The 24,763-nt window shown below is 39.9% G+C and overlaps 2 protein-coding genes across 2 annotated transcripts; both read right to left on the bottom strand.

Annotated features, from left to right (window-relative positions):
* Positions 1-39: 39 nt before the first annotated feature.
* On the bottom strand, positions 40-16,412 carry LOC132396481 (uncharacterized). Its single transcript, XM_059974022.1, has 6 exons — positions 16,352-16,412; positions 16,021-16,172; positions 10,345-10,513; positions 9,541-9,615; positions 8,155-8,290; positions 40-413 (listed from the first exon to the last, which is right to left on the bottom strand). The coding sequence occupies exons 1-6, from the start codon at positions 16,410-16,412 to the stop codon at positions 143-145; spliced, it is 864 nt and encodes a 287-aa protein (XP_059830005.1). The 3' UTR covers positions 40-142.
* A 2,759-nt stretch (positions 16,413-19,171) lies between these two features.
* LOC132396480 (G2/mitotic-specific cyclin-B1-like) lies at positions 19,172-24,207 on the bottom strand. The gene is made up of 7 exons (XM_059974021.1): positions 24,145-24,207; positions 23,244-23,411; positions 21,923-22,081; positions 21,359-21,595; positions 20,910-21,050; positions 19,657-19,767; positions 19,172-19,282 (listed from the first exon to the last, which is right to left on the bottom strand). The coding sequence occupies exons 1-7, from the start codon at positions 24,205-24,207 to the stop codon at positions 19,172-19,174; spliced, it is 990 nt and encodes a 329-aa protein (XP_059830004.1).
* Between the last annotated feature and the right edge of the window lie 556 nt (positions 24,208-24,763).

The following is a 24,763-nucleotide window of genomic DNA, read 5'->3' as shown; positions in this document are numbered from 1 at the left end:
GAATGAAAAAGTTATTAATTCCAAGGATTTACACAGGAGTTTATTCTTCAGTTAGATTTCCTTCTAAACATGCTGACTGATACTTCATTTAGTGTCACAGGCAACAGTGCAATGGTAAAGTATTCAATGCAGTTGCATTATATTAATCACTTATTTGTCCATATTGATTGAAGGTAAGCAGCAGACTTATTTGCCCATCAGTCAATGGTGGTACAGGGACCATCTCAACACTGTATTTAGGATACTTGTGTGTAGCATTAATCTTAGAATTTTCAAGCTTTATTATTAGCTCCTGAAGTTCATGGTTGAGATTTTGTAGTTCTTTAATTTCCAGGATTGTGATATTACGTTCCTTCACACTTGTATCTCTTTCATGAGTCACGGAAGCCAATTCTTCTTCAAGTACTTGCAACCTGTTAAATATAGTCACAAGAAAACCCTTGTCCTAATTATATAAATGCAGTATTAAACATGCTAATTGTGAAAGAGAAAAGTAATTAAAGGGGAAAAATGTTAGACCAATATCAATTTTATTAATTATTCTTCCTTCCCAATTTAAAGTTTCTTCATTTGTGAGTTCATTTCATGTCCCTAGATTAATGATAGAAGAAACAAGACTTTCAAAAAGGAATTGGATAGTAAGTGGCCTGATTAGCAATTTAGCAGATAACACAAGAATCAATGGTGTGAGGAAAGTTGACCCCAATGTCACTGGAGGAGATTCTGAGAAACAGCATTTGGAGGAGTGATTATTTATTGCAATACAGCACAGAATAGGCCCTTCAAGCCACACTACCCAGTAACCCCCAATGTAACTCTAGTCTGATCACAGGATAATGTACTATAACCAATTAATATCCAACCAGTGTCTTTGGACTGTGGGAGAAAACCTAGAGCACCTGGAGGAAACCCACACAGTCAGGGGTAGAACAAAACTTTGTAGACAGCGGCAGAAATTGAAGCTGGGTTGCTAGTATTGTAAACTGTTGTGCTAACTACTACTCTACCATGGTGATTAGGAATAAACAGCATGATTTTGTTTGTGGGAAATTCTCTCATTTGTTTTTTGAAGAGGTCAGTAACCTTAAGGATTGACTAAGGCAGGATGGTAGATATCTATACGGAATGTAGTAAGGCTTTTGAGAAGGACAGACATGGTAGACTGTTCCAAAAGGTGAGATCACTGGGTGAGCTAGCTAACTGGATACAGAATTGGCTTGGTGGAAAGAGTCAGAAGGTGGTGGTGGAGAGCCATTGGTTGATTTTCCAGTGTTGTACTTCACTGTCATGCTAGGTCACTGTCATTTGTTACACATTAATGATTTGGATGAGTAGGTGGCCTGATTAGTAAGTTTGTAGATGATATCCAAAATTGGTGGTATAGTGGACAGAAAGGAAATTGTCTATGGTTACAACAAGATTTAGATCAAGTAGGAAAGGAGGGGCAGGTGGAGTTTAACTCAGGCAAGTGTGAAGTGATTTGATTTGGGATGTTAAATGATGTCAGGATATACAGTGAATGACAGCCTGAGAATGTTGTTCAACAGAATGATTTAGCAGTACAGGTGCATAGTTCCCTTAAAATGGTGGCATAGACAGACACGTTGGAAAAGATGACATATGGCACATGTCCCCATTGAATGAGGTATTGAATACAGTGACGATGAGTCAGTGTATAAGAGAGAGACAGAACACCTGGTGAGAGATGCCATAACAACAACTTCACATTCAATGTCATTATAATGGGATCATATTCCAGCTGTAAAAGACTTGTGGGACTGCACCTCGAAAATTGTATGCAGTCTTGGTTACAATATAGGAATGATATGATATGTGCAGAAATCATCCACAAAGATGTTGCCAAGACTAGAGAACTTGAATTATAGAACATAGAATAGTACAACACAATGTCTGCACCAAACAATGCCTCTTCTGCCATGTATGGGATTCTAATCTCTCTATTTTCTGCCTATTCATGCTTCTAAAAGCTTCTTCAATTCTGCTATCATACCTGCTTTCATCACTATCCCTGGCAGCCCATTCCTGGCACATACTATTCTGTGTAATAAACTTGCCCGCACGTCCCCTTTAAGCCTCTCACCTTAAATACATATCCTCTGTTACATTTTTGCTGTGGGAAACAGATTTAACTATCTATGCCCCTCATAATTTTATACATTTCTATAAGGTCTCCTTCAGTCACCAACACTCCAGAGAAAACAACCAAAGTTTGTCCAACCTGTCCATGTAGCTCATACTTTCTAATCTAGGTAGCATCCTGATAAACCTTTTTTTTGGTACTTTTCCAAAACCCCAATATCCTTCCTTTATGGGGTGACCAGAATTGCACACAATACTACAAGTGGGCCTGACCAAAGTTTTATATAGCTGCAATATGAATTCCTGAATCATACTCAAAGTTCTGACCAATGAAAGTGGCAAAGAAAGCAGGTCATATGTCTTGTTTACCACCCCATCTACTTACATGGCCACATTCAGCGAGTTATGGACTGGAATGCCAAGATCCTCCTGTACAAAGCTCCTAAGGGTACTACTATTAAATACACCTCCCAAAGTGCAACACCTCACACTTGCTCAGATTAAACTACATCTGCCATTTTTCTGCCCATATTCTGCAGTACCCTTTGACAGCCTATTACACGCTACAACTCCAGCAATCTTTGTTTCAAAGTTACTAACCCACTGATCTATGTTTTCAATCAAATCAGATACAGTATATATCACAAGCAGAGGTCCCACCATCAATCGTATGAGAATCGTTTGATGGCTCTAAGCCTATATTCACTGGAGTTTAGAAGAATAAGGGAGTTCTTATTGAAAGGCCTGCATAGAGAGGACAGAATACCAACATGTCCCTTTAACACAGAGATAGGAAGGAGCTTCTTTAGCCAGAACATAGTGAACCTGTGGAATTCATTGCTGTACAGACAGCTATGACAGCCAAGTCCTTAAGGCAAAAGTTGGTAGTTTCTTGATTAGCAAGGGTGTCAAAGGTTGTGGAGAGAAGGTAGGAGAATAGGATTGAGAGGGATAATAAATAAGCCATAATAGAATGGCAGTGCAGTGGGCTGAATGGTCACAGAACTCCAGTCAGGTGAGAAGGGGAAATGTTTAAAGACTTGCAAAGCAAGATTTATTTTTAACCACCAGGTGATTAGTGTCTAGAATGCACTGCCAGGGGAACTGAGGGAAGCAGATATGATAGCAATGTCTAAGGGATATTGAGACAGGCAGAGAGGGATATAAGCCACGTGTGAATTGGTTTAATTTTGCAGCATAGTCAGCAGAGCCACAAATTTTCCCTGGGCTACGTATTGGATCAGTTAGGCAACCACCGAATTAACCAGGACATTTGAAATATGTAGAATTGCAATCCAATTTGAATAATTTATTGGGCAAACCTTTCGTCATAGACACATTGCCTAGTTAAATAAAATAGATGCAAGACATCCTGGGCTTCATTGGGAACAATTTTAAATTGACATTAGTGTTGTTCGGGAGAGTGAGGAAGGTAGTTTAAGGCTGTAGCAGCATACAGATCTGATGAAAAGTTTATAGAGTATTGGCAGATGGAATTTAATCCTAACAAGCATAAGGTAATGCATTTTGAGAAATCATATTATGATGGGACACATACAATAAATGGTAGTGAACCAAGAAATGTTGATGAGATGCCTGCAGCTCCAAGTCCATGTTTCCCTGAAAGCAGCAATACTGGTCGAGAGGTCAATGAAGGCATAAGGCATGCCTGCCTTCACAGGATAGGACAAAGAATACAAGAGTTATGAAGCTATGTTGCATTTCTGCAAAACACTGGTTAGGCTGCACTTGGTGTATTGTATGCAGTTCTGATTGCTGCACTGTAGAAAAGATGTGACAAACTAGACAGAGTGCAGAAGAGGTTCACCAGAATGTCAGCAGAAACTGGGGGGCTCAGTAATGGGGAATTTTAGATAGGCTGGGTTTGTTTTCCCTTCAGTGAAGGAGGCCAGGGGATGACCTGATAGTATATAAAATTACAAGGCATATATATAGGGACCATAAAAAAAAGGTGGCATAGACTTAACATGAGGAAGGAATTTTAAAGATGTGAGGGGCAAGTTTTTTCTCCCCCCACAGAAAGTTGTTAATAACTTGAAAGTAGTGCCAGAGGATATGGCAGTGGAATGAGACAGAATATCTATGTTTATTAAGCATTTTCATTGGAAAATAGCTAGGTAGGACATAGATTTGCCTAAAAGAGGCAAATTATATTAGTGTAGGTGGGCAAAAACAGCGGCATGGCCATGTTAGGCCAAATGACCTATTTCTCTGCTCTTATAATTATTACTATTGTCTGTAAATCTCTGTTGATGTTGCTCCAGAACTGGGAAGTACTGTATATCTGGATTGTGGTCTTCCATTTTCAATTTGCTGCGATATTTAGCACTGCAATGCAAACTCACCATTGTTGAAAACTGGAAAGAATAACATTGAGTGTAAAAATGCAGTATAGCATGAGTGCATTTATAAGGACTCAAGAAACAGATAGGAGTCAGTAAAATAGTGTTTGCAGAGTGGTCTGCCATTCACAATGTCAATGACTTACTTCAGTGAGTGCGGGTCAATTTGAATCTCTCTTCATTAGGTAGCTCCATCTTAGGTCTGACGAGCCTAAGCTGCACTGTTTTCAAAGCATGCAAATCTTTCTTTGAATGCAGTGATAAAAATTACATACATTTCTTCCAAAGAGATCTTAGAGAGCCTGTACAATCTCAGCAAGATTACTGTACATTAGTGTTCCTATTCTACCTACAATGAAGATTAACATACAATTTGCCTTCCTAGTTGCATGAGATAGCAACATATTTACTTCCTGCATTTCATGACCAGCATGCCAAGATCCTCTCCACCACAGCTCTTTATTAGCTTTATCTTTTATATATTTCTTCTGTTTCCATTATCACTTTGAATTGCCTTATTTTCCCACATTTACTCCATCTGCTTCATAAACATAAAAGAATCTGCAGATACTGAAGATCTGGAGGAACAAAACACTGGAGCAGGTTAGGTAGCATCCATTCAAGTGTTGAATCGTTATTCTTTTCCATAGATGCTGCCTGACCTGGTTGGTGGGTGAGTGGGTGAGAGAGGGACCATCTGCTTGTACCTTCTAGCTCATGTCATTAAACTTAGACCATTAGATATAGCAGCAGAATTAGACTACTCTGCCCATTGGGTCTGCTCTGCTATTCCACCATGGGTGATTTATTACCCTTCTCAACCCCATTCTCCTGCCTTTGACTCCCCAACTAGCCAAGAACCTTTCAACCTCTCCTTTAAATATACTCATTGACTTGGCCTCCACAATTGTCTGGAGCATTTAGTTCCACAGATTCACCAGCCTCTGGCTAAAGAAATTCCTCTCATCTCTGTTCAAAATGGATGGCCCTCTATTGAGACTGTGCCTTCTGGTCCTATACTCATCCACTATAGGAAACATGCTCTCCTCATCTACTGTCTAGGCCTTTCAATATTTAATAGGCTTCAATGGGACCCCTCTCATTCTTCTAAATTCCAGTGAGTACAGGCCCAGAGTCATCAAGCACTTCTCAGTCTTAACTCTTTCATTTTCAGAATCATTTTCCTCTGGACCTAATGGCAACACATGTTTTCTTAGGTATGTGGCCCAAAACTGCTTACAATACTCCAAGTGCAGTCTGACCAAGCATTATAAAACCTCAGCATCACATCCTTATCTTGTATTCTAGTCCTCTCGAAATGAATGCTAACATTGCAATTTTCTTCCTCACTACTGACTCAACCAGCAAGTTATCCTATAGAGAATCCTGCAAAAGGACTCCCGTTCCTTTGCATCTGTTTTTTAAATTTTCTCCCCATTTAGAAAATACTCTATACCTTTATTCCTTCTACCAAAGTGCATGACTATACACCTTTCTACACTATGTTCCATCTGCTACTTCCTAGCCTATTCTCCAAATATGTCCAAGTCCTTCTGTAGACTCCCTGCTTCCTCAAAGCTACCTGCCCCTCCATGCATCTTTGTGTCATCTGCAAACATGGCCACAAAGCCATCAATTCCATCATCCAAGTCATTGACAAACAGTATAACATGAAGTGGTTCCAATACCGACCCCCGCAGAATACCACCTGTCACCAGCAGTCAACCAGAACAGGCCCCCCACCTTGTTCCGACTCCTTGTATCCTGCCAGTCAGCCAACCTTCTGTCCATGATAGTATCTTTCCTGTACCACCATAGGCTCTTAACTTGTTAAGCAGTCTCCTGTGCAGCATCTTGTCAAAAGCCTTCTGAAAGTCCAAGTAAAAAATATCCACCAACTTTTCTTTGTCTATCCTGCCTCTTTTTTCCTCAAAGAATTCCAACAGATTTGTCAGGCAAGATTTTCCTTTAAGGAAACTATACTATATTTGGCCCATTTTATCATGTGCCTCCAAGTATCCTGAAACTTCATCCTTAATAATGGATTCCAACATCTTCCCAACCACTGAGGTCAGGCCAACTTGGCCTATTGTTTTCCTTTTTTTTCCACCTCCCTCCCTTCTTAAAGAGTGGAGTGACTTTTGCAAATTTCCAGTCCTCCAGAACCATATCAGAATCTAGTGATTCTTGAAGGATCATTACTAATGCCTCCACAATCTCTTCAGTTATCCATCTCAGAAATCTGGAGTGTAGTCCATCTGGTCCATGTGGCTTACCTACCTTTAGACCTTTCAGCTTCCCAAGTACCTTCTCCTTAGTAATAGCAAATACACCCACTTTTGCCTCCTGACACTCTAGAATTTCTGGTGTTCTGCTAGTGTCTTTCACAGTGAAGACTGACAAAGTTAGTCGGCCATTTCTTTGTCCATCATTACCATCACTCCAGTATGATTTTCCAGTAGTTTAATATCCATTCATCTTTCTGTTACTTATGGTCTATCTAAAAAAAACTTTAGTTATCCTCTTTAATATTTTTGGCCATTTACCTTCATATTTTACTTTTTCTCTCCTTATAGTCTTTTACTTGCTTTCTGTTGGATTTTAAAAGCTTCCTAATCCTCTAACTTCCCACTAGTTTTTGCTTTATTATATGCCCTCTCTTTCTTTTATGTTGTCTTTGTCTTCCCTTGTTAGCCACAGTTGCCTCATCACCCCTTTAGAATACTTCATCCTTGGGGCGTATAGTATCTATCTGAGCTTTCTAAATTACCACCAGTAGCTCCAGCCAATACTGTTCTGCCATCATCCCTGCCAATCAACTTTGGCTATACCCTCTCTCATGCCTCTAAAGTCCTTTACTTCACTGTAATATTAATATATCTAACTTTACCTTCTCTCCCTCAAACTGCAGGATGAATTCTATCATATTATTATCAATGTCTCCTAAGGATCCCTTTACCTTAAACTCCCTAACCAAATCTGGTTCATTACACAATACAAAATCCTGAATGGCCTTTCCCCTAGTGGGCTCAAACACAAGCTGTTCCAAAAAAAAAAAAAAAAATCCTGTAGGAATTCTATAAATTCCCTCTTTTGGTATCCAGCACCAACCTAATTTTCCTAATCTACATGCATATTGAAATCCCCCATGACAGTCATAACATTGCCCTTATTACATGCCTTTTCTATTTCATGTTGAAATTTGTATCCCACATTCTGGCTACTGTTTGGGGTTCTGTATACAATTCCCATCAGAGTTGTTTTGCCCTTGCAGTTTCTTAACTCTACCCACAAGGTTAGAATCTTCTGATCCTATGTCACCTCTTTCTAAGGATTTGATTTCATTGTCTTTACCAACAGAGCCACAGTGTGTCCTTGGATGTTAAATGCCCAAATATGATCTTTTTAGCCATGTCTCAGTGATGCGCACAATGTCATACCTGCAAATCTCTTCAAGATAATCATATTCTGTATATGGCGTGCATTCAAATATAACACTTGTAGTCCTGTATTCTCACTCCGAGTTTGTGCCATGTTACACTTCAACTCATCCCACTGACTGCAATTATTCCCTATCAGCTGCCTGTTCTTCCTCACAATCTCACTACATTTCTTGTATACTAACTGCCCCATCATCAGCACTACTACTTGTGTACTTCAATATTTTGAAAATAACATATTTCTGATTTACCTTTGTAAATATTCTTCCCTCATAAGTATCACTTTTTGACCCAACTCCAGGTTGTCTTCCTTTAGATTTTTATTAGCTTCTTTGGAAAGCAGAAAGTTTTCTTTCAAGCGCTGCTTATCGTATATAGACATATGTTCTACAAGGTAAAATTAAATATTTAATATAAAGTTAGCAAACTCGCGTGCAAATAGTTGTGGAGAAATAATGTAAATAAAATAATTATCGGTCAACATTTCCCCCCCCCCCTCAGCATTCTCCCTGGATTTCCCCTCCTCCCACATCCCACAAGCAGAATGGCAAGTTAGCTAGCTTCTATACATTATCCCTCATGCAGGTGGTAGCAGGAGAACCAAGAGGGGAGGAGTGGAATTGTTGGGACAAAGAATTGATTACAAAGAATTACGAGGAGGAGTGAAATTGATGCCATTTCCTTATTGGGCTTGGGCTAAACAGCCTCCAATTGTATCATAGTATAAACTTTCATAAAATTATACGCTTCCAATATATATTTATTTTTTGTTAATGATCATACAAAAGGAGCATCAGAAGCTTATAATTTTATTAAATAGAAATTTCAAATCTAGAAATGTAGGCACAAATCCAATACAGTCACCAGATCATGTATGGGTTTCATTCATGAGAATTGTCCTCAAGCCATTTTTCTGTAAATTAGAAAGATTAGTTTTCTATGGGAACCCATATTGTTATTATTTACACTTGCTATACTACTCACAGTTAAACAAATGGAATATATATTCTGTCATTAATGAATTGAGGAATATTTTATCATTATTATTACTAGCTTGAAAAATGCTTTAAAAATCTAGGAAAATTTGCAGAATTTGTATTTCTGTAAGTCAGGTCATTCATAACTTCAGGTGTCTTTGCATATCAGCTTATTTAAAAATCAGACATTAAATGTAAAAGTATATTAATTTTTACTTTTCTGACTATTGTTTAACCCACTACAGATGCAGTCTTACTATTTACATTGTTGACCAATATAATTTCTACTTCTAATACAAGGTTTGTAAATTACTTACTTTTTCCTGGTATAAAGTGGAAAAGATCAGGTTTAACATTCTAGTCAGTATCCTTTCAAGATTATATGCCATGTCCTCTTCATGAGCATTTTCATAATAGCTTTTTGGCCTAAAACGTAGCACCTTCCTCCATTCTAAGATGAGGCTATTGGACACTACCTATGACTTAATACAGCCAGCTGTCACTCAGGCAGAACTAACTTCTCAGGTTTGCCTCAATGACCCCAACCCAACACTTAAGGAAAAGCAGTTCCAACCTCACTTTCAGGCAGATCCTACTCCTACGCAACTTACAGTCTCAAGGTTCACTGTTGAGTCCAACAATATAAATTTCTAAACCTACCTGGCTCAAGGATTGGATGATGGAGCTTCACTAAGTTCCAGTCTCTCACTGTCAGCTGTGTTGACTTGGAGGCACCTTGATTCCACACGGACAAAAGAAAATTGATAGAATGTTGGATAGGTGATGTAGCTTACAAATTAAAAAAAAACTTAGAGCAAAACAAGGAGAGAAGTTCAGGCAGGCAGAGGAGCTGCTTAAATCAAGTGGAAGCCTGCCATTTTGTGCAAGTCTGCCAATTTTTTTTTTTATTTACAGAAACAATTGTTGAGGTGCTAATGGTTTGTAAACTTCAATTACCTTCCTATTCAAAATGGAAACAAAAAATGTTGAGAGTACAGACATGTGATAAGAAAGGAATTAGGTTAATATTGTTCAAAAGTAGGCTAACTCCTTGAATTTTATTTATAAAGACATGAAGACCGTGTGATTTTAAGTTTTTAAAAAACCTTAACATCAACTATGTAGGTGTGTTGAATCTTGCCAACTTGATTTTAATTATCCACTGGCATTGAAAACTTATCCAAAATAACAAACACAGATTAAGTGGTGCAGTGGACAGAAAGAAGAATTTTTATAGTTAAAGTTGTATTTATGGTTTGTTGATCTTATCCTGAAAAACAGTAAAAAGGATTTATAAAAATAAAACATACCCAAAATAATTGTAAATTAAAATTCACTGATGCAAGGCATATTCTGTTTAGGAAAACAATTATAAGACTTAAAAAGATTATTAGGACAAATTATTTTTGAATTTTAGTCACACCAAAATTTGAAGAATCCAGTTCACTTCATCTTGTTGTTTACCTGTAGAAGATGTCCATTTTTTCTCTTCAGAGGCAGTTTGAAGACTCTGCGCTAGGTACCAGTATCCCATCTCACCAAGAACTCGGCAAAATGACTTGAATACGTGGCTATCAGCATTTTGAACAATCTCAAGTAGTTTGGCCACCTTCAGTTCTGGCAAGTTTTCTAACTGCACGGAGCACCAATTAACAGTTTTAATTTATTTGACTTCTTAAATTTTACTTTAAAGCCATGTTTATTACATTTCCAGTTGTACATTACACAATAACTTCTGATGTAAGGAAATACAGAATGAAAGACACAGTTGTTTGAACTTAGAATAGTATCGCCAATTACAGGCCCTTCAGCCCACAATGTTGTGCTGACCCTCTAACCCTGCCTCCCATATAACCCCCCACCTTAAATTCCTCCACATACCTGTCTAGTAGTCTCTTAAACTTCACTAGTGTATCTGCCTCTACCACTGAGTCAGGCAGTGCATTCCACACACCAACCACTAAGTGAAAAACCTTCCTCTAATATCCCCCTTGAACTTCCCTCCCCTTACCTTAAAGCCATGTCCTCTTGTACTGAGCAGTGGTGCCCTGGGGAAGAGGCGCTGGCTGTCCACTGTCTATTCCTCTTAATATCTTGTACACCTCTATCATGTCTCCTCTCATCCTCCTTCTCTCCAAAGAGAGAAGCCCTAGCTCCCTTAATCTCTGATCATAATCCATACTCGCTAAACCAGGCAGCATCCTGGTAAATCTCCTCTGTACCCTTTCCAATGGTTCCACATCCTTCCTACAGTAAGGCGACTGGAACTGGACACAGTACTCCAAGTGTGGCCTAACTAGAGTTTTATAGAGCTGCATCATTACCTCGCAACTCTTAAACTCTATCCCTCGACTTATGAAAGCTAACACCCCATAAGCTTTCTTAACTACCCTATCTACCTGTGAGGCAACTTTCAGGGATCTGTGGACATGTACCCCCAGATCCCTCTGCTCCTCCACACTACCAAGTATCCTGCCATTTACTTTGTACTCTGCCTTGGAGTTTGTCCTTCCAAAGTGTACCACCTCACACTTCACCGGGTTGAACTCCATCTGCCACTTCTCAGCCCACTTCTGCATCCTATCAATGTGTCTCTGCAACCTTCGACAAACCTCTACACTATCTACAACACCACCAACCTTTGTCGTCTGCAAACTTGCCAACCCACCCTTCTACCCCCACATCCAGGTCATTAATAAAAATCACAAAAATTAGAGGTCCCAGAACAGATCCTTGTGGGACACCACTAGTCACAACCCTCCAGTCTGAATGTACTCCCTCCACCATGACCTTCTGCCTTCTGCAGGCAAGTCAATTCTGAATCCACCAGGCCAAACCTCCCTGGATCCCATGCCTTCTGACTTTCTGAATAAGCCTGCTGTGTGGAACCTTGTCAAATGCCTTACTAAAATCCATGTAGATCACATCCACTGCACTACCCTCATCTATATGCCTGGTGACCTCCTCAAAGAACTCTTTCAGGCTTGTTAGACACAATCTGCCCTTCACAAAGCCATGCTGACTGTTCCTGATCAGACCATGATTCTCTAAATGCCCATAGATCCTACCTCTAAGAATCTTTTCCAACAGCTTTCCCACCACAGACGAAAGGCTCACTGGTCTATAATTACCCGAACTATCCCTACTATCCATTTTGAACAAGGGGACAACATCCCGGTACCATTCCCGTGGACAACGAGGACATGACTGTCCTAGCCAGAGGCTCAGCAATCTCTTCCCTCGCCTTGTGGAGCAGTCTGGGGAATATTCCGTCAGACTCCAGGGACTTATCCGTCCTAATGTATTTTAACTCCAACACCTCCTCTCCCTTAATATCAACATGCTCCAGAGCATCAACCTCACTCATATTGTCCTCACCATCATCAAGTTCCTTCTCATTGGTGAATACCAAAGAGGTGTATTCATTGAGGACCTCACTCACTTCCACAGCCTCCAGGTACATCGTCACACCTTTATGTCTAATCAGTCCTACCTTCACTCCTGTCATCCTTTTGTTATTCACATAAAAGAAGAATGCCTTGGGGTTTTCCTTTACCCTACTCGCCAAGGCCTTCTCATGCCCTGTTCTTGCTCTTCTCAGCCCCTTCTTAAGCTCCTTTCTTGCTACCCTATATTCCTCAATAGACCCATCTGATCCTTGCTTCCTAAATCTCATGTATGCTGCCTTCTTCCACCTGACTAGATTTTCCACCTCACTTGTCACCCATGGTTCTTTCACCCTACCATTCTTTATCTTCCTCACTGGAACAAATTTATCCCTAATATCCTGCAAGGGATCCCTAAACGTCGACCACATGCCCATAGTACATTTCCCTGCAAAAACATCATCCCAATTCACACCCACAAGTTATAACCTTATAGCCTCATAATTTGCCCTTCCCCAATTAAAAATTTCCGTCCTCTCTGACTATCCTTTTCCATGATAATGCTAAAGGCCAGGAAGTGGTGATCACTGTCCCCCAGATGCTCACCCACTGAGAGATCTGTGACCTGACCCAGTTCGTTACCTAATATTAGATCTAGTTTGGCATTCCCCTTAGTCGGCCTGTCAATGTACTGTGACAGGAATCCATCTTGGACACTTAAACTCTGCCCCATCTAAACCATTGGAACTAATCAAGTGCCAATCAGCATTAGGGAAGTTAAAATCACCCATGATAACAACCCTGTTATTTTTGCACCTTTCCAAAATCTGCCTCCCAATCTGCTCCTCAGTATCTCTGCTGCTACCAGGGGGCCTATAGAATACTCCCAATGGAGTAACTGCTCCCTTCCTGTTCCTGACTTCCACCCATACTGACTCAAAAGAGAATCCTGCTACATTACCCTCCCTTTCTGTCCCGTCTTTTCTTGCACCTGATCACTTGAATTTTGCTGCTTCATAATTGCAAATCAATGATCTCAGAGGAACAAAATTAGCTCCAAAGTTATGAAAACCTGAAAAATTGGCATCTCATTCCCAATTAAGTGAAGCTTTAGGGTATAAATATATCTTTAGAATCAAACAGCATGAAAAACCCCATCACTGTTGTCCAAGTTGTGTTTCACTGGTTCATCTCTCTCCAGAGCATTGGTTCCAACATGAACTCGCAAACTAAATTCTACAGGAGTAACTGCCCTGGACAATCAAAGCAACATCTGATTGAGTGTTGCATCAAGGAGCTTGTTAATGCCGAAGCCAATGGGCTACAGGACAAAATAGGTTGCAACGGTTAGATTCATATATCACGCAAATGAAAGTGGCTTTGGGAAATCAACCACCTCAGTCCCAGAACCATTCAAGAGAATCAGAATCAGGTTTATTATCACCAGCATGTGATGTGAAATTTGTTAATTTAGCAGCAGCAGTTCAATGCAATAGGTAATCTAGCAGAGAAAAAAAATTATAAAACATAGTAAAGAAACAATTAAATCAATTACATATATTGAATAGGTTTTTTAAATGTGCAAAAACAGAAATACTGTATATTAAAAAAGTGAGGTAGTGTTCAAAGCTTCAATGTCCAGTTAGGAACTAGATAGCAGAGGGGAAAAAGCTGTTCCTGAATTGCTGAGTGTGTGCCTTCAGGCTTCTGTATCTCCTACCTGATGGTGACAGTGAGAAAAGGCATGCCCTGGGTGCTGGAGGACCTTAATAATGGACGCTGCCTTTCTGACACACCGCTCCCTAAAGATGTCCTGCGTACTTTGCAGGCTCGTGCCCAAGATGAAGCTGTCTAGATTTACAACCTTCTGCAGCTTCTTTCGGTCCTGTGTAGTAGCCCTTCCATAGCAGACGGTGTGGAGGAACTAAACTCAAGCATATTCAACTGGTTAATCAATTATCTTCCTTCCGTTACTAGGTCTATAGTGTGACATACAAGTATGACAATTCCTGAGGATTGTACCACATTCATTTCCATTGCCAATCCCTCAGTAAACAAAGCCTCCCTGCCTGCAGCAGGACTGAATGAACTTTAAGGTAGGGCTGAGCAATGATCAGCTCCAAAAAGAGAGTCAAAACCCATACTCTTTCAATTCAGTGTCATTTCCATTGCCCCAGCAACAGATCCTGAAGTTCAACTAAACCAGCCACTTACAACAGTAGCTACAAGAGTGGGTCAGAGACTGAGTATCCTGAGGCGAGTGACTCACCTCCTAACACCACAAAGCCTTTTCACACTCTATAAGGCACAATTATGAGAATGATTACATACTCTCCACTTTGCCAGATAATTGTGGCTCCAACAAAATCCCGGTCACTTGATGCCACCCAGGACAGAGCAACTTCCTCAATTGGCACCCCGTACACCATCTAGATGTTCATTTCCACAACTGAGGCACTAGCATGTTGTGCTCCCCCAGTAGCATGACCTCTACTATTAAGACAACCAAGGGGGGAGACAGGCAGATGTTAACAGCACTACCTGCAGGCTCCCCTCCACGCCTCACACCACCCCAATTTTGAAATGTTATTGACCCTTTGTCATCATAGGGTATGAATCTTGGACTCCTGTCTATCAGCACTACGGGAACATCCTCACCCGAACGACTGTAGTGACTCAAGGCAGCAGCTCAGCACCACCTTCTCAAAGGCAGTAAGTGCTGGTTATTCCAGTGATGCCCACATCCCCCCAAAAATAAACAAAATCCTGTACTGTTGTGCCCAGTTGTTGCCATTCTAGAGAAACATATATATTCCCAAACTATCTTCATAATATTCAGTCCACAGTTTCCAACTGGACATTTACCCAAGGTTGCTAAAATGATAACGCCTGTCCCTTGTGTGAGAATTTGTGTAAAAAAAAAAATTCTCCTTTCTGATATTGGTTGAGATCTTATACATGGACTTACCTAGTGTGAGGGTTACAACCTCAAATAGCATTGATATTTTCCCCAAAATATGTCATCGACCTGCCACCATATGTGAAGGGGTTAGAAAATGATATTACCTCTGAGCCATATCTGTTCAGTTAAGTTTCAATCATGAACTGGCTACAAATTATGTCTACTTTCAGCACTTTCTGTTTCCAATACAATAGAGTTCATTATTTTTTTACATGATGTTCTATTAGGAACCGGACGAATATTTTATAAACTGGTTATACATTATTGGTGATGGATCTTATTTGCAGAAGATTCCGAAAAGCTGCCAGTCAAGATGAGTTTCCTTATTTCAATGGACCCAGAATAACTTATGATTGCGGGCTATTACAGAGATAGAGCTCACATCAGAATCCAACCCCTTCTTAATTTGCTATCGCCCCGGTAATCGTTGCTGTAAAAATAACCGAGCTCAGTACTGTACTTCCAAGCTGCATCTTTTAAACTGTACGATCACTTGTCACAAAATACCGGGGGGGGGGGGGAGAGGAACAAAGCAAAGAGGTCATGAAAATGATTTGCAAGTAGGAAAATTTGTTATTAGTAAGTTACAAAGAATAACAGGTGTAAAACAAGGGGGTGCGTTGTAACACTTTCATATTTGCTAGGACTCTCTGCAGTCAACAACGGGGAAGTTCACCTGTACAAGAAATTTTAAGGTTAAAACTGCAGAGCGGCGTCTGCTTGTCTATTGACCCGAGAACTGCTCGCGACTCAAAGTTCAACGGGACAAAATAACATGCAATATAACTTTACCTCAATCTGTCCCACTTGCTCGGTGGTTACGACATCCTTCTCCTTCAAAGCCCGGTAAAAGGGAGAAGATAACTTTAGCTCTTTGAGAAGGAAAACGAAGTGGGACCGGATCGCATTGCCATGGCGATGAGCGCTTTCTGCCGTGGCCTGACCTGGAGACGGATATGAGGATTGTCAAATACTGCAAGGGGTGGTACGAACTTTGTCATTGCCATCAGACCATAAAGAAAATTAAGCGGGCTATTAGAGTTAAAAGAAAAGTGCACTGGAAAACCCAAACAGTCCCATCACCTGTATCCACGCCAGCGTCAGACGGTGTTTGGTAACTCACGGTAAGTTAGTTGCTCCCCAAATGTCACTTTCTTCTTCCGATTGCCGAGCGGTCGAGACATCGCTTGCAGATTGCTGTCGATATTTAGTGAAGTCCAGAATCTATCCCGAAACCATGCCCTCTGCCGTGTTTAATCCTAAATCTAGAAGTCTGGAAGTCCATTCGAGGGAGCGTTTCAATCAAGTGAACTGGATTTCCAACATTTATCAAAGGTAAGCTCAAATTTCGGCATTTGTTTCATGTGGTTGCCAAGTAGCGTTGGGATTTAGTTGGAAGTTGCCTAGCACAGGCTTAAAACAGTGATACGGGATGGAAACGGGCACTTCGGCCCAACTCAGTCAAGGCCCGCATCTATCAAAACTCATCCCAGAATCTGTCCAAATGCCTTTCAAATGCTGTAATTGTAGCTGCCTTTACTAGTTCGTCCGACAGTTTGTGAACCCTGCAGAATTTTATCTATTCCCGCGTAAATATGACCCAATCAGATCTCACGTAAGGCCTAAAACTAGAGAGAACTCAATTAAATAAAATAGTATGTTTTTGTTGAGAAAAATGATCAACAAATACTATTCCACGTATTTGTTGGAAAAAGTACGAACCTCTGAGGTAATGCCTTCAAAAATTATTTGGAGTCAGGTGTTCCAATTAATGAGATGAGATTTTTATCCGGGCGGCAGTTGAAGTATGGAAGACACTACGCAACAGGATTGTGGAAGCGGAGAGCCTCCCCATCGAGGCAGTTATTTGATGGGGACTTGAAACACTGGGCAAGATACTGTTGACAGAAAAAGGAGGAAGTCACGTTACTGTCAGAGCCTGCTCTTCAAGAGAAATCTGTGCATGTCACCATGCCCCCATCAAAAGAACTTTGATGACCCTAGAAGAATAGTAGCCTTGCATGGAGCTGTAAAAGGCTACAAAAACATTTGTAGTGTTTCAGTCCACAGCAAGAGAAATTGTCTGCAAATGGTAGAAACTCTGTACTCTTGCCAGGAGTGGCCATCCTGCAAAGATAACACCAAGATGAAAAAGAACCCAGGGGTAAGAACAGAAGTCCCATCAGAAAACCTTAGAACTTGCTAAAGTCTCTGTCCACAAAAGAAAACACCAAATAAGTATGGGGCTTATGAAAGGACACCATAGAGGAAACTAATGCTCTAATAAAAAACATTGCTGCACATTTCAAACTTGCAAAAGACCACCTGGATGTTCTACAGTGCTTCTAGGACAATGTTCTGTGTTTGGATGGATGAGAGAAAAGTTGAACTTTCTGGCAGAAATGCACATTGCTATGTGTGGAGGAAAACAGGCACTGCACACCAATACTAAACCATCTCAAATGTGAGGCATGGTGGCATTGCTGCCTCAGGGACTGGACAGCTTGCAATCATTGAGGGAGCAATGAATCGATGAATTCATCAAATTCAGCGATGAATTTGAAATTGTATCAAGGCATTTTACAGGAAAATGTTAGGGCAGCAGTTTGTCGCCTGAAGCTTAATAGAAGTTGAATAATGCAACAAGACAGTGATCTTAAAGAGTGAATCAACAGAATGGTTTAAATAAAATTGTATTATGAAATGGCCCAAAGTTCTTAATCCTATAGAAATGTGGTGGACAGACCTGAAATCAAGCAGTTCGTGCAAGTAAGCCCACCAACATCCCAGAGTTGAAGCAGTTTTGCAAGGAGGAATGGCCTAAATTTCCTCCAAGCCAATGTGTAGGACTGATCAACAGTTACTGTAAATGTTTGGTTGAAGTTATTATACAAGGGGTGACACCAGTTACTGAAAGCAAAGGTTCACATTTTTTCCCCAAATACACGAAATATTGGTTCATTTTTCCTCACTAAACAAACGACTGTGTTATTCAATTGGGTTCTCTATCTAGTTTTAGGATTTGCATGAAGATCTGATCACAGTTCAGTCATTTGTGCAGAAATAGAAAATTCTATGGGTCCACAAACTTCCTAGCACCAGTGTACTCCATGTACACCACCCTGCGTGGAAACAATTCCAGCCCCAATTTAAATCCTTCCCCTTTGTTTATTAAACCTGTGCCCTCATTTTAAATTCACCCATCTTGGGTGAAAAGACTTAACTCCCCATGACCCTCAAGATTTAAAAAAAAAATCTCTGCAAGATCCAAGTCTCTCAAGCCATCCAGTCCCATCAACATCCTTGTGAATCTTTTGTTCCTTCTACCTCAATCACACCCTTCCTAATACAATAACAATCAGAATTACACACAATATTCCAAGTGTTGTCTCACTAATGTTTTAAATGGCTGTAATACAACTCAATTCTTGTACTCAGTGCCTTATTGATTAATACAAGTGTGCCATACCTTCACTTTATATCCCTGTCACTATTTTCTGGTAAAAATGTACTCATACCCCCCCCCCCCCCCACCCCCAAGTCTACAACATTCCAGTGCCCTGTTATTTAACCTATATACCCTGCCCTGGTTTAACTTCCCAAAATGCAATACTGTGATATTAGTGTCATATGCCATTTATTTGCTCATCTTTCCTGTTGCTCCAAGATCCTAGACAACCTTTGTGTCCAATACAAGTGTGGATGGCTAGAGGTTAGAAATAAAGCTCACAACTTCAAAGCTATCCAGCATTGTATGGGCAAGTCTACAGGTAGAGGTCAGCAGGGCAATTGGTCTAATTCAGTACTGCTACTGGAGTGACATGAAAGTGCAGTACAAGCATAGGCTTTCAAACAAGAAATTCTTTATTGATTAAAATGCATAAAATAATAAATTAGTTAAGACACTGCCAGCAACAAGTTCAAGCAGTACAGACATACTACTTTATTGTTTGGAGATTAGTGATCTTGACAAATTGAAAATCAGGACTGATGTCAGTTGCAAGATGGTGCTGATCCTTAGTTCACTCTTTCTAGCATATTTGTTCTTAACAGTCTGCACGAAAGAAAAGAGTTTCAATTTATAAAAGTCTGGCTTGCTAAAATTATGGTTAATGCAGCTTAGAAAACATTTGTATTGTCTGAGGCATTTATTTAGACTAAATAAATTTCTGCATTCTTGTTTATGCACTACCGCATGTCTGCATCCAGTTAATTGAAACACTGGATTTTTGACAAGACTGAACAGTGCAGCACATTGACTGAACATTTGGCAAAATGTTTGAACATTTAGTTCAGTCAGAAGGCTCTTCTGGATTCTTAAAGGCATTTTTCTCCACTGCAGGCAAGGATGTTATGTGCCAAATTCAACTAAAGACCCACTTTGAAAAATGTCAACTGTTACCAAGCTAGCTCAAGTTTTAAACTTACCATATGCTTGGTGAGACCGTTATTGACTTGGACAACATTTTTTGCTATGTGTTGCATAACTGGAAGCAAATCCTCTTCTTCATACGAGAGGTAATACTGCAAGAGGGGAGTCTAAAAACAACAATGATTAGCAAAGGGTAGCAGTGAATGGGTGTTTCTCGGACTGGCTGGAGGTGACTAGTGGGGTACCACAGGGCTCTGTATTGGGACCACAGCTCTTTACGATTTATGTCAATGATTTAGATGAGGGCATTGAAAACTATATCAGCAAGTTTGCTGATGATACTAAACTGGGTGGCAGTGTGACATGCGAAGAGGACGTTAGGAGAATACAGGGAGACTTGGATAGGCTGGGTGAGTGGGCAGATACTTGGCAGATGTCATTCAATGTGAATAAATGTGAAGTTATCCACTTTGGAAGCAGGAACAAGAGGGCAGAGTATTGTCTGAACAGTGTAGAGTTAGGTAAGGGAGGAATGCAAAGAGACCTAGGAGTCCTAGTTCACCAGTCAATGAAGGTGAATGAGCAAGTGCAACAGGCAGTGAAGAGGGCAAATGGAATGTTGGCCTTTGTTACAAGGGGAATTGAGTACAAGAGCAAGGATGTCCTTTTGCATTTGTACAGGGCCCTGGTGAGACCACACCTGGAATATTGTGTACAGTTTTGGTCTCCAGGTTTAAGGAAGGACATTCTGGCAATTGAGGAAGTGCAGCATAGATTCACTAGGTTGATTCCTGGGATGGCAGGGCTGTCTTACGCCGAGAGATTGGAGAGATTGGGCTTGTACACGCTGGAATTGAGGAGATTGAGAGGGGATCTGATTGAAACGTTTAAGATAATTAAAGGATTTGATAGGATTAAGGCAGGAAATATGTTCCAGATGTTGGGAGAGTCCAGTACCAGAGGGCATGGATTGAGAATAAGTCAGTTATTTAAAACAGAGTTGAGGAAGAGCTTCTTCTCCCAGAGAGAAGTGGAGGTGTGGAATGCACTGCCTCGGAAGACGGTGGAGGCCAATTCTCTGGATGCTTTCAAGAAGGAGCTAGATAGATATCTGATGGATAGGGGAATCAAGGGATACTAGGACAAGGCAGGGACTGGGTATTGATAGTGAATGATCAGCCATGATCTCAGAATGGCAGTGCAGACTCAAGGGGCCGAATGGTCTACTTCTGCACCTATTGTCTATTGTCTATGTTTTGAACATGCATTGGTTCAAACCAGAATTATTGTCAATACTCAAGGTACTCACCCATTCACCAGAGTTAAAGAGTTTCTGAGCAAGGTGGATGGCCGCTGCTGCAATCAGGGATGGAGGATAATGTGCCATGTCATAATCCCCTATTGTCAGTTCCATTAGGTATTTGGCAAGAGCATGTTGTTCTGCACTAACCTACATCAAGAGGTTAAATATCAGGTAATGCAACTTGAAATGTTCCACTAGTTAATCATGAAAGTTGATCATGGAGATGTCATACTGCACAGCTCTTAACCATACAGAATTCATGGAAATGTGGAAACAAGAATACACAAGATACAGTTTAACAATCACAATTACTGGTAGATCTACCAACATGCTTACAACAGGACATTCACTGTTGGAAAAGCTCAATTTGTTCTATATTGATCGTGTGAGGCCATCTTCTGGGATATTAAAACCAACATTTTGTCAAAGCCATCAAATTATAGGAAAATGCTTACATCTGCAACTTTTGATGCCCTTCTGAGGAAGTGCAGTGGAACTGGCTTGCCAAGAGAAAAGCAGAGTTTCTTCAATATCCACCTCTCCATTTGACGTACTTGAGCAGTAGTATAAGCATTATCAGTGATGATGACGAAGTCCCCAATTTCTGGAGGATAAACCTCTTCATATTTAGAAGCAATAAACATTGCCGTGACTCCAACAAGTTGCAGATTTTTCTTGGTTACTGGGTTATCCTAAGAAAAGTAATCTATAATGAACAAAAATTCAGAATTTCTTCTGCCTTTGATTGTATTGGTAACATTTATTTCATCCAAGAATTAGAGCTATTCACAATTAAGCTTATTTTTTAAAAATTGGAAAGTTAGAAATCATTATATACTCAATTCATGGTCATGCCAGACTCAATTCAGAAACAAGTTATTGTTTTGAAAAATGCTCACTCCATTTGTATTTTAAATAGTACCTTTCTTTCAAGTGCTTATCCATGGACCAAAATAGATGCGTAGTTGGGCAGTTTGCACAGATGAATAATAGTCCATTTTCCCCTCAGGAATCCTTACCTGGAGAAACCTGTCCAAGATGGACACAGTCATGTAGAGCGTTTCTGGAAGTAGCTTAAATTTTACTTGAACTTGCACAAGCCAGTCAATTAAGATAGCACGCATAGCTCCAGTTATCACTTGCCCAGCCAAGTAGTTTGGTCGCACTGCTTGCTCAACCTGTATGAGGAAGGACCAGTCATGTACTTTAGTAATAAAGCTACAAAAGTTGGTGATTCATGACAATTTGGTAGGATTTTCAATTTTAAGAGAGAATTGGAAACTTCAACCATATTGAAAGCACTTGAGTAATGTATTAGAATAGCCTGAATGACAGTAGTGATTTATGAAATGTTATGCCAGACTTCAGTAATAGAAGCTAGTGCATACTCATCTTTGAGCACTTCACAACCAAGAAAGCTACATACCAAATAAACAAGCCATCTTTCAGGCCATTTAATCACATCTTTCCACAGAAAGATCCTAATCATTAGGCAAGACTTATCCATTTAAGCCCCATTCAATAACCCAAGTGCTCAAGCAAATATCCACTTAGTTGTCATAATTTTGCTGCAACATGCTCTTACCGGATACACCTTTGCCACCAGTTCAGTGTTTTCCACAACAACCATATAGCTCAAAGAAACAGGACAGTTCTTGGAACTTGGCAGTTTCTTGGAAATTACCTCAGCAGCATATTCATAGTTGCCTCCCTCTGGAAAATAATTCATCCCATACAAAACAGTACAGCACATCTTTTATCAAAACTTCATTTGCTACTGGTCAGGTTAACTGAAAGTCCTAGGCTGCTCCAAGATCCTGGCTACCTCATGTCCACAAATCCTACCTCTTCAAATCCAGCTACAAATTTTCCATCTTACACAAGCTTAGAAATCTAAGTAATGTAAAAGATGGAGCAACAGTGTTTAAGACTTCAGGTCCATTTGGTTTAAAGGCAAGATTACAGATGTTGGAATCTGGTGCAAACAACAAATGCTGGGGGAGCTTGGTGGGTCAGGAAGAAAATGGGCAGTCCAAGCTTTGGCTTGAGACACTCCACCTGGAACAAATAAAGAGTTTTGAACCAAACCATCAATTGCTCGTGCCCTTCATAGAAGCAGCCTGATCCATTGACATCTTCCAGAAGTTTGCTATTTTTGCCACTGATTTATAGGCACACTTCTTTAGCCAGCTAATAGCCCAGAGTTACATTCTAAATTCAAGGTCCAAGGATTAAAAAAGTTTTTACCCATGTCTCAATTTCTCCTCATAATTAATAGACTATTCTGTGGTTTGTACTGTAGTGCTTTAGATCCACTTTAAAGTTCAGAGAAAGACCAACCTCTAGTTGTCTTAAATACTTGTAGATATCTTTAACGTAGTTACTGCAGAGTACTGGGTTGTTGCCATCATTTATATCAACATCTTCAACAGGAAGGATTGAGACTGAGAAGGCATCACACAGTTCTTCTGACACGCACATTGAAATGTCCATTGGAGTTGGTGGTACCTGTATAGTATTTGCAATGTTATAGGAAGTGACAACTTAGACATAGGGCCAGCACCTTGCATTTTAAATTTCTAATTGAACATTCAAGTCAGTTTTGAATTTAATTACATGTTCCTTCAAAAATGAAAAATTAATATAATCTGTCTTTAGAGAGTGGCTCTAGACGACAAAGTCATTCCAATCCTTTGAGCCCAGCACCAATACCACAAACCCTCCACCAAAACACCTTTCTGAATATTTCAGTTTGTACAAGTGTTAAACCAATTGTTCACTAAGAACAGTGCTTCAGAACAAGCAGCATCTAAGCATTTGTCAGATACTACTTTCATTAGCTAAAGAAATTCTTCCTTTTAAGGAAAAAAGGAATGTTAAAAAAATCATGAGTCCGTCTAACTTGGATACTTTCTAAAGAGAAATCCTTCACACAAAGCTGTAAAACTGCAGTTTTAATAAATTGCAAAGTTTTAAAAATAGTACAAGGATTAATTTTCCCCATTTAAAAAAGTCTGTAGACAGGAAAAATCCCACAGCTAAATTCTCAGGATCACAACCTCAAATCCCAAGGGTACAAGATTTTCCATCAATAATTAATCAATCTTAATTAAATTGTAGAATGAATTTCCAAAAACAGGAATTCATTTTATTTCAATCCTCTATGCTCCAGATGACCAAAGGCCAAGATTTGAGACAAATATACATATGGTTTTACTAGATCTGCTAATCAAGTCCAAACCTCAATTTTTACTAAATCTTCTGGAAAGAACTCTTGCGGTAGAACCTCCGGCTGTTTGCACATCTTTGCAGGTTCCTTTTTTGGAGAGGCACATTTTATTGTATTTGGGAGAAGTATTGTTTCATCCTACACCAGAAAACAAATAACCAAATTTGATAGATGCATTAACCAAATATTAAAAATAGCAGGTATTTTAAAATACACTCAAGGTACAAATTTTACACCTGTGGTTTTACTCCCTCAACTTAGAGAAAGTGGATTCTTGTGTTGTACAAGTTTTGAACAAGATCAATACCGAATGTCAGTAGTATTTCCCATTGGCCAAATGGCATTAATTTTATACACCAGACATGTCCACCATTTTGAAAGCCTGAAGTATTGTAGTTTCAACAAGTCTACAGTATGCTGCTAGCAAACATCTTTGCAAGTTCAACCAGAACCTTACCAGATATACTGTTATTGGAAGCATGAAACCTTAAAATCTAATGGAATAGAGTGGGGAAAATGTCTTTAAAATTAATGAATCCTTTTCCAAACAGCAAGCCTTGGACCTTGCACAAGACCTAATCCTGCTCAGGTTCCAAAGGATATCATACATATTGAAACAGTAGGCTGCCCA

The sequence above is a fragment of the Hypanus sabinus genome, chromosome 7 (genome assembly GCF_030144855.1).
Source record: "Hypanus sabinus isolate sHypSab1 chromosome 7, sHypSab1.hap1, whole genome shotgun sequence".
In the NCBI taxonomy this organism is placed as follows: Eukaryota; Metazoa; Chordata; class Chondrichthyes; order Myliobatiformes; family Dasyatidae; genus Hypanus; species Hypanus sabinus.
The sequence above is the reverse complement of the archived record's forward strand: the minus strand, read 5'-3'. Positions and strand labels throughout refer to the sequence as shown.

Coding starts and splice junctions, on each gene's coding strand:
- LOC132396481 (XM_059974022.1), bottom strand. CDS start 16,412: ATGTCTCGACCGCTCGGCAATCGGAAGAAGAAAGTGACATTTGGGGAG. Junction 16,173..16,351: donor TGGGGAGCAACTAACTTACC/GTGAGTTACCAA, acceptor ATCCGTCTCCAG/GTCAGGCCACGGCAGAAAGC. Junction 414..8,154: donor AGGGAAGAATATTTACAAAG/GTAAATCAGAAA, acceptor TATATTTAACAG/GTTGCAAGTACTTGAAGAAG.
- LOC132396480 (XM_059974021.1), bottom strand. CDS start 24,207: ATGTGCAAACAGCCGGAGGTTCTACCGCAAGAGTTCTTTCCAGAAGAT. Junction 23,412..24,144: donor AAGATTTAGTAAAAATTGAG/GTTTGGACTTGA, acceptor AATACTATACAG/GTACCACCAACTCCAATGGA. Junction 21,596..21,922: donor TCTTGGACAGGTTTCTCCAG/GTAAGGATTCCT, acceptor TACTTTTCTTAG/GATAACCCAGTAACCAAGAA.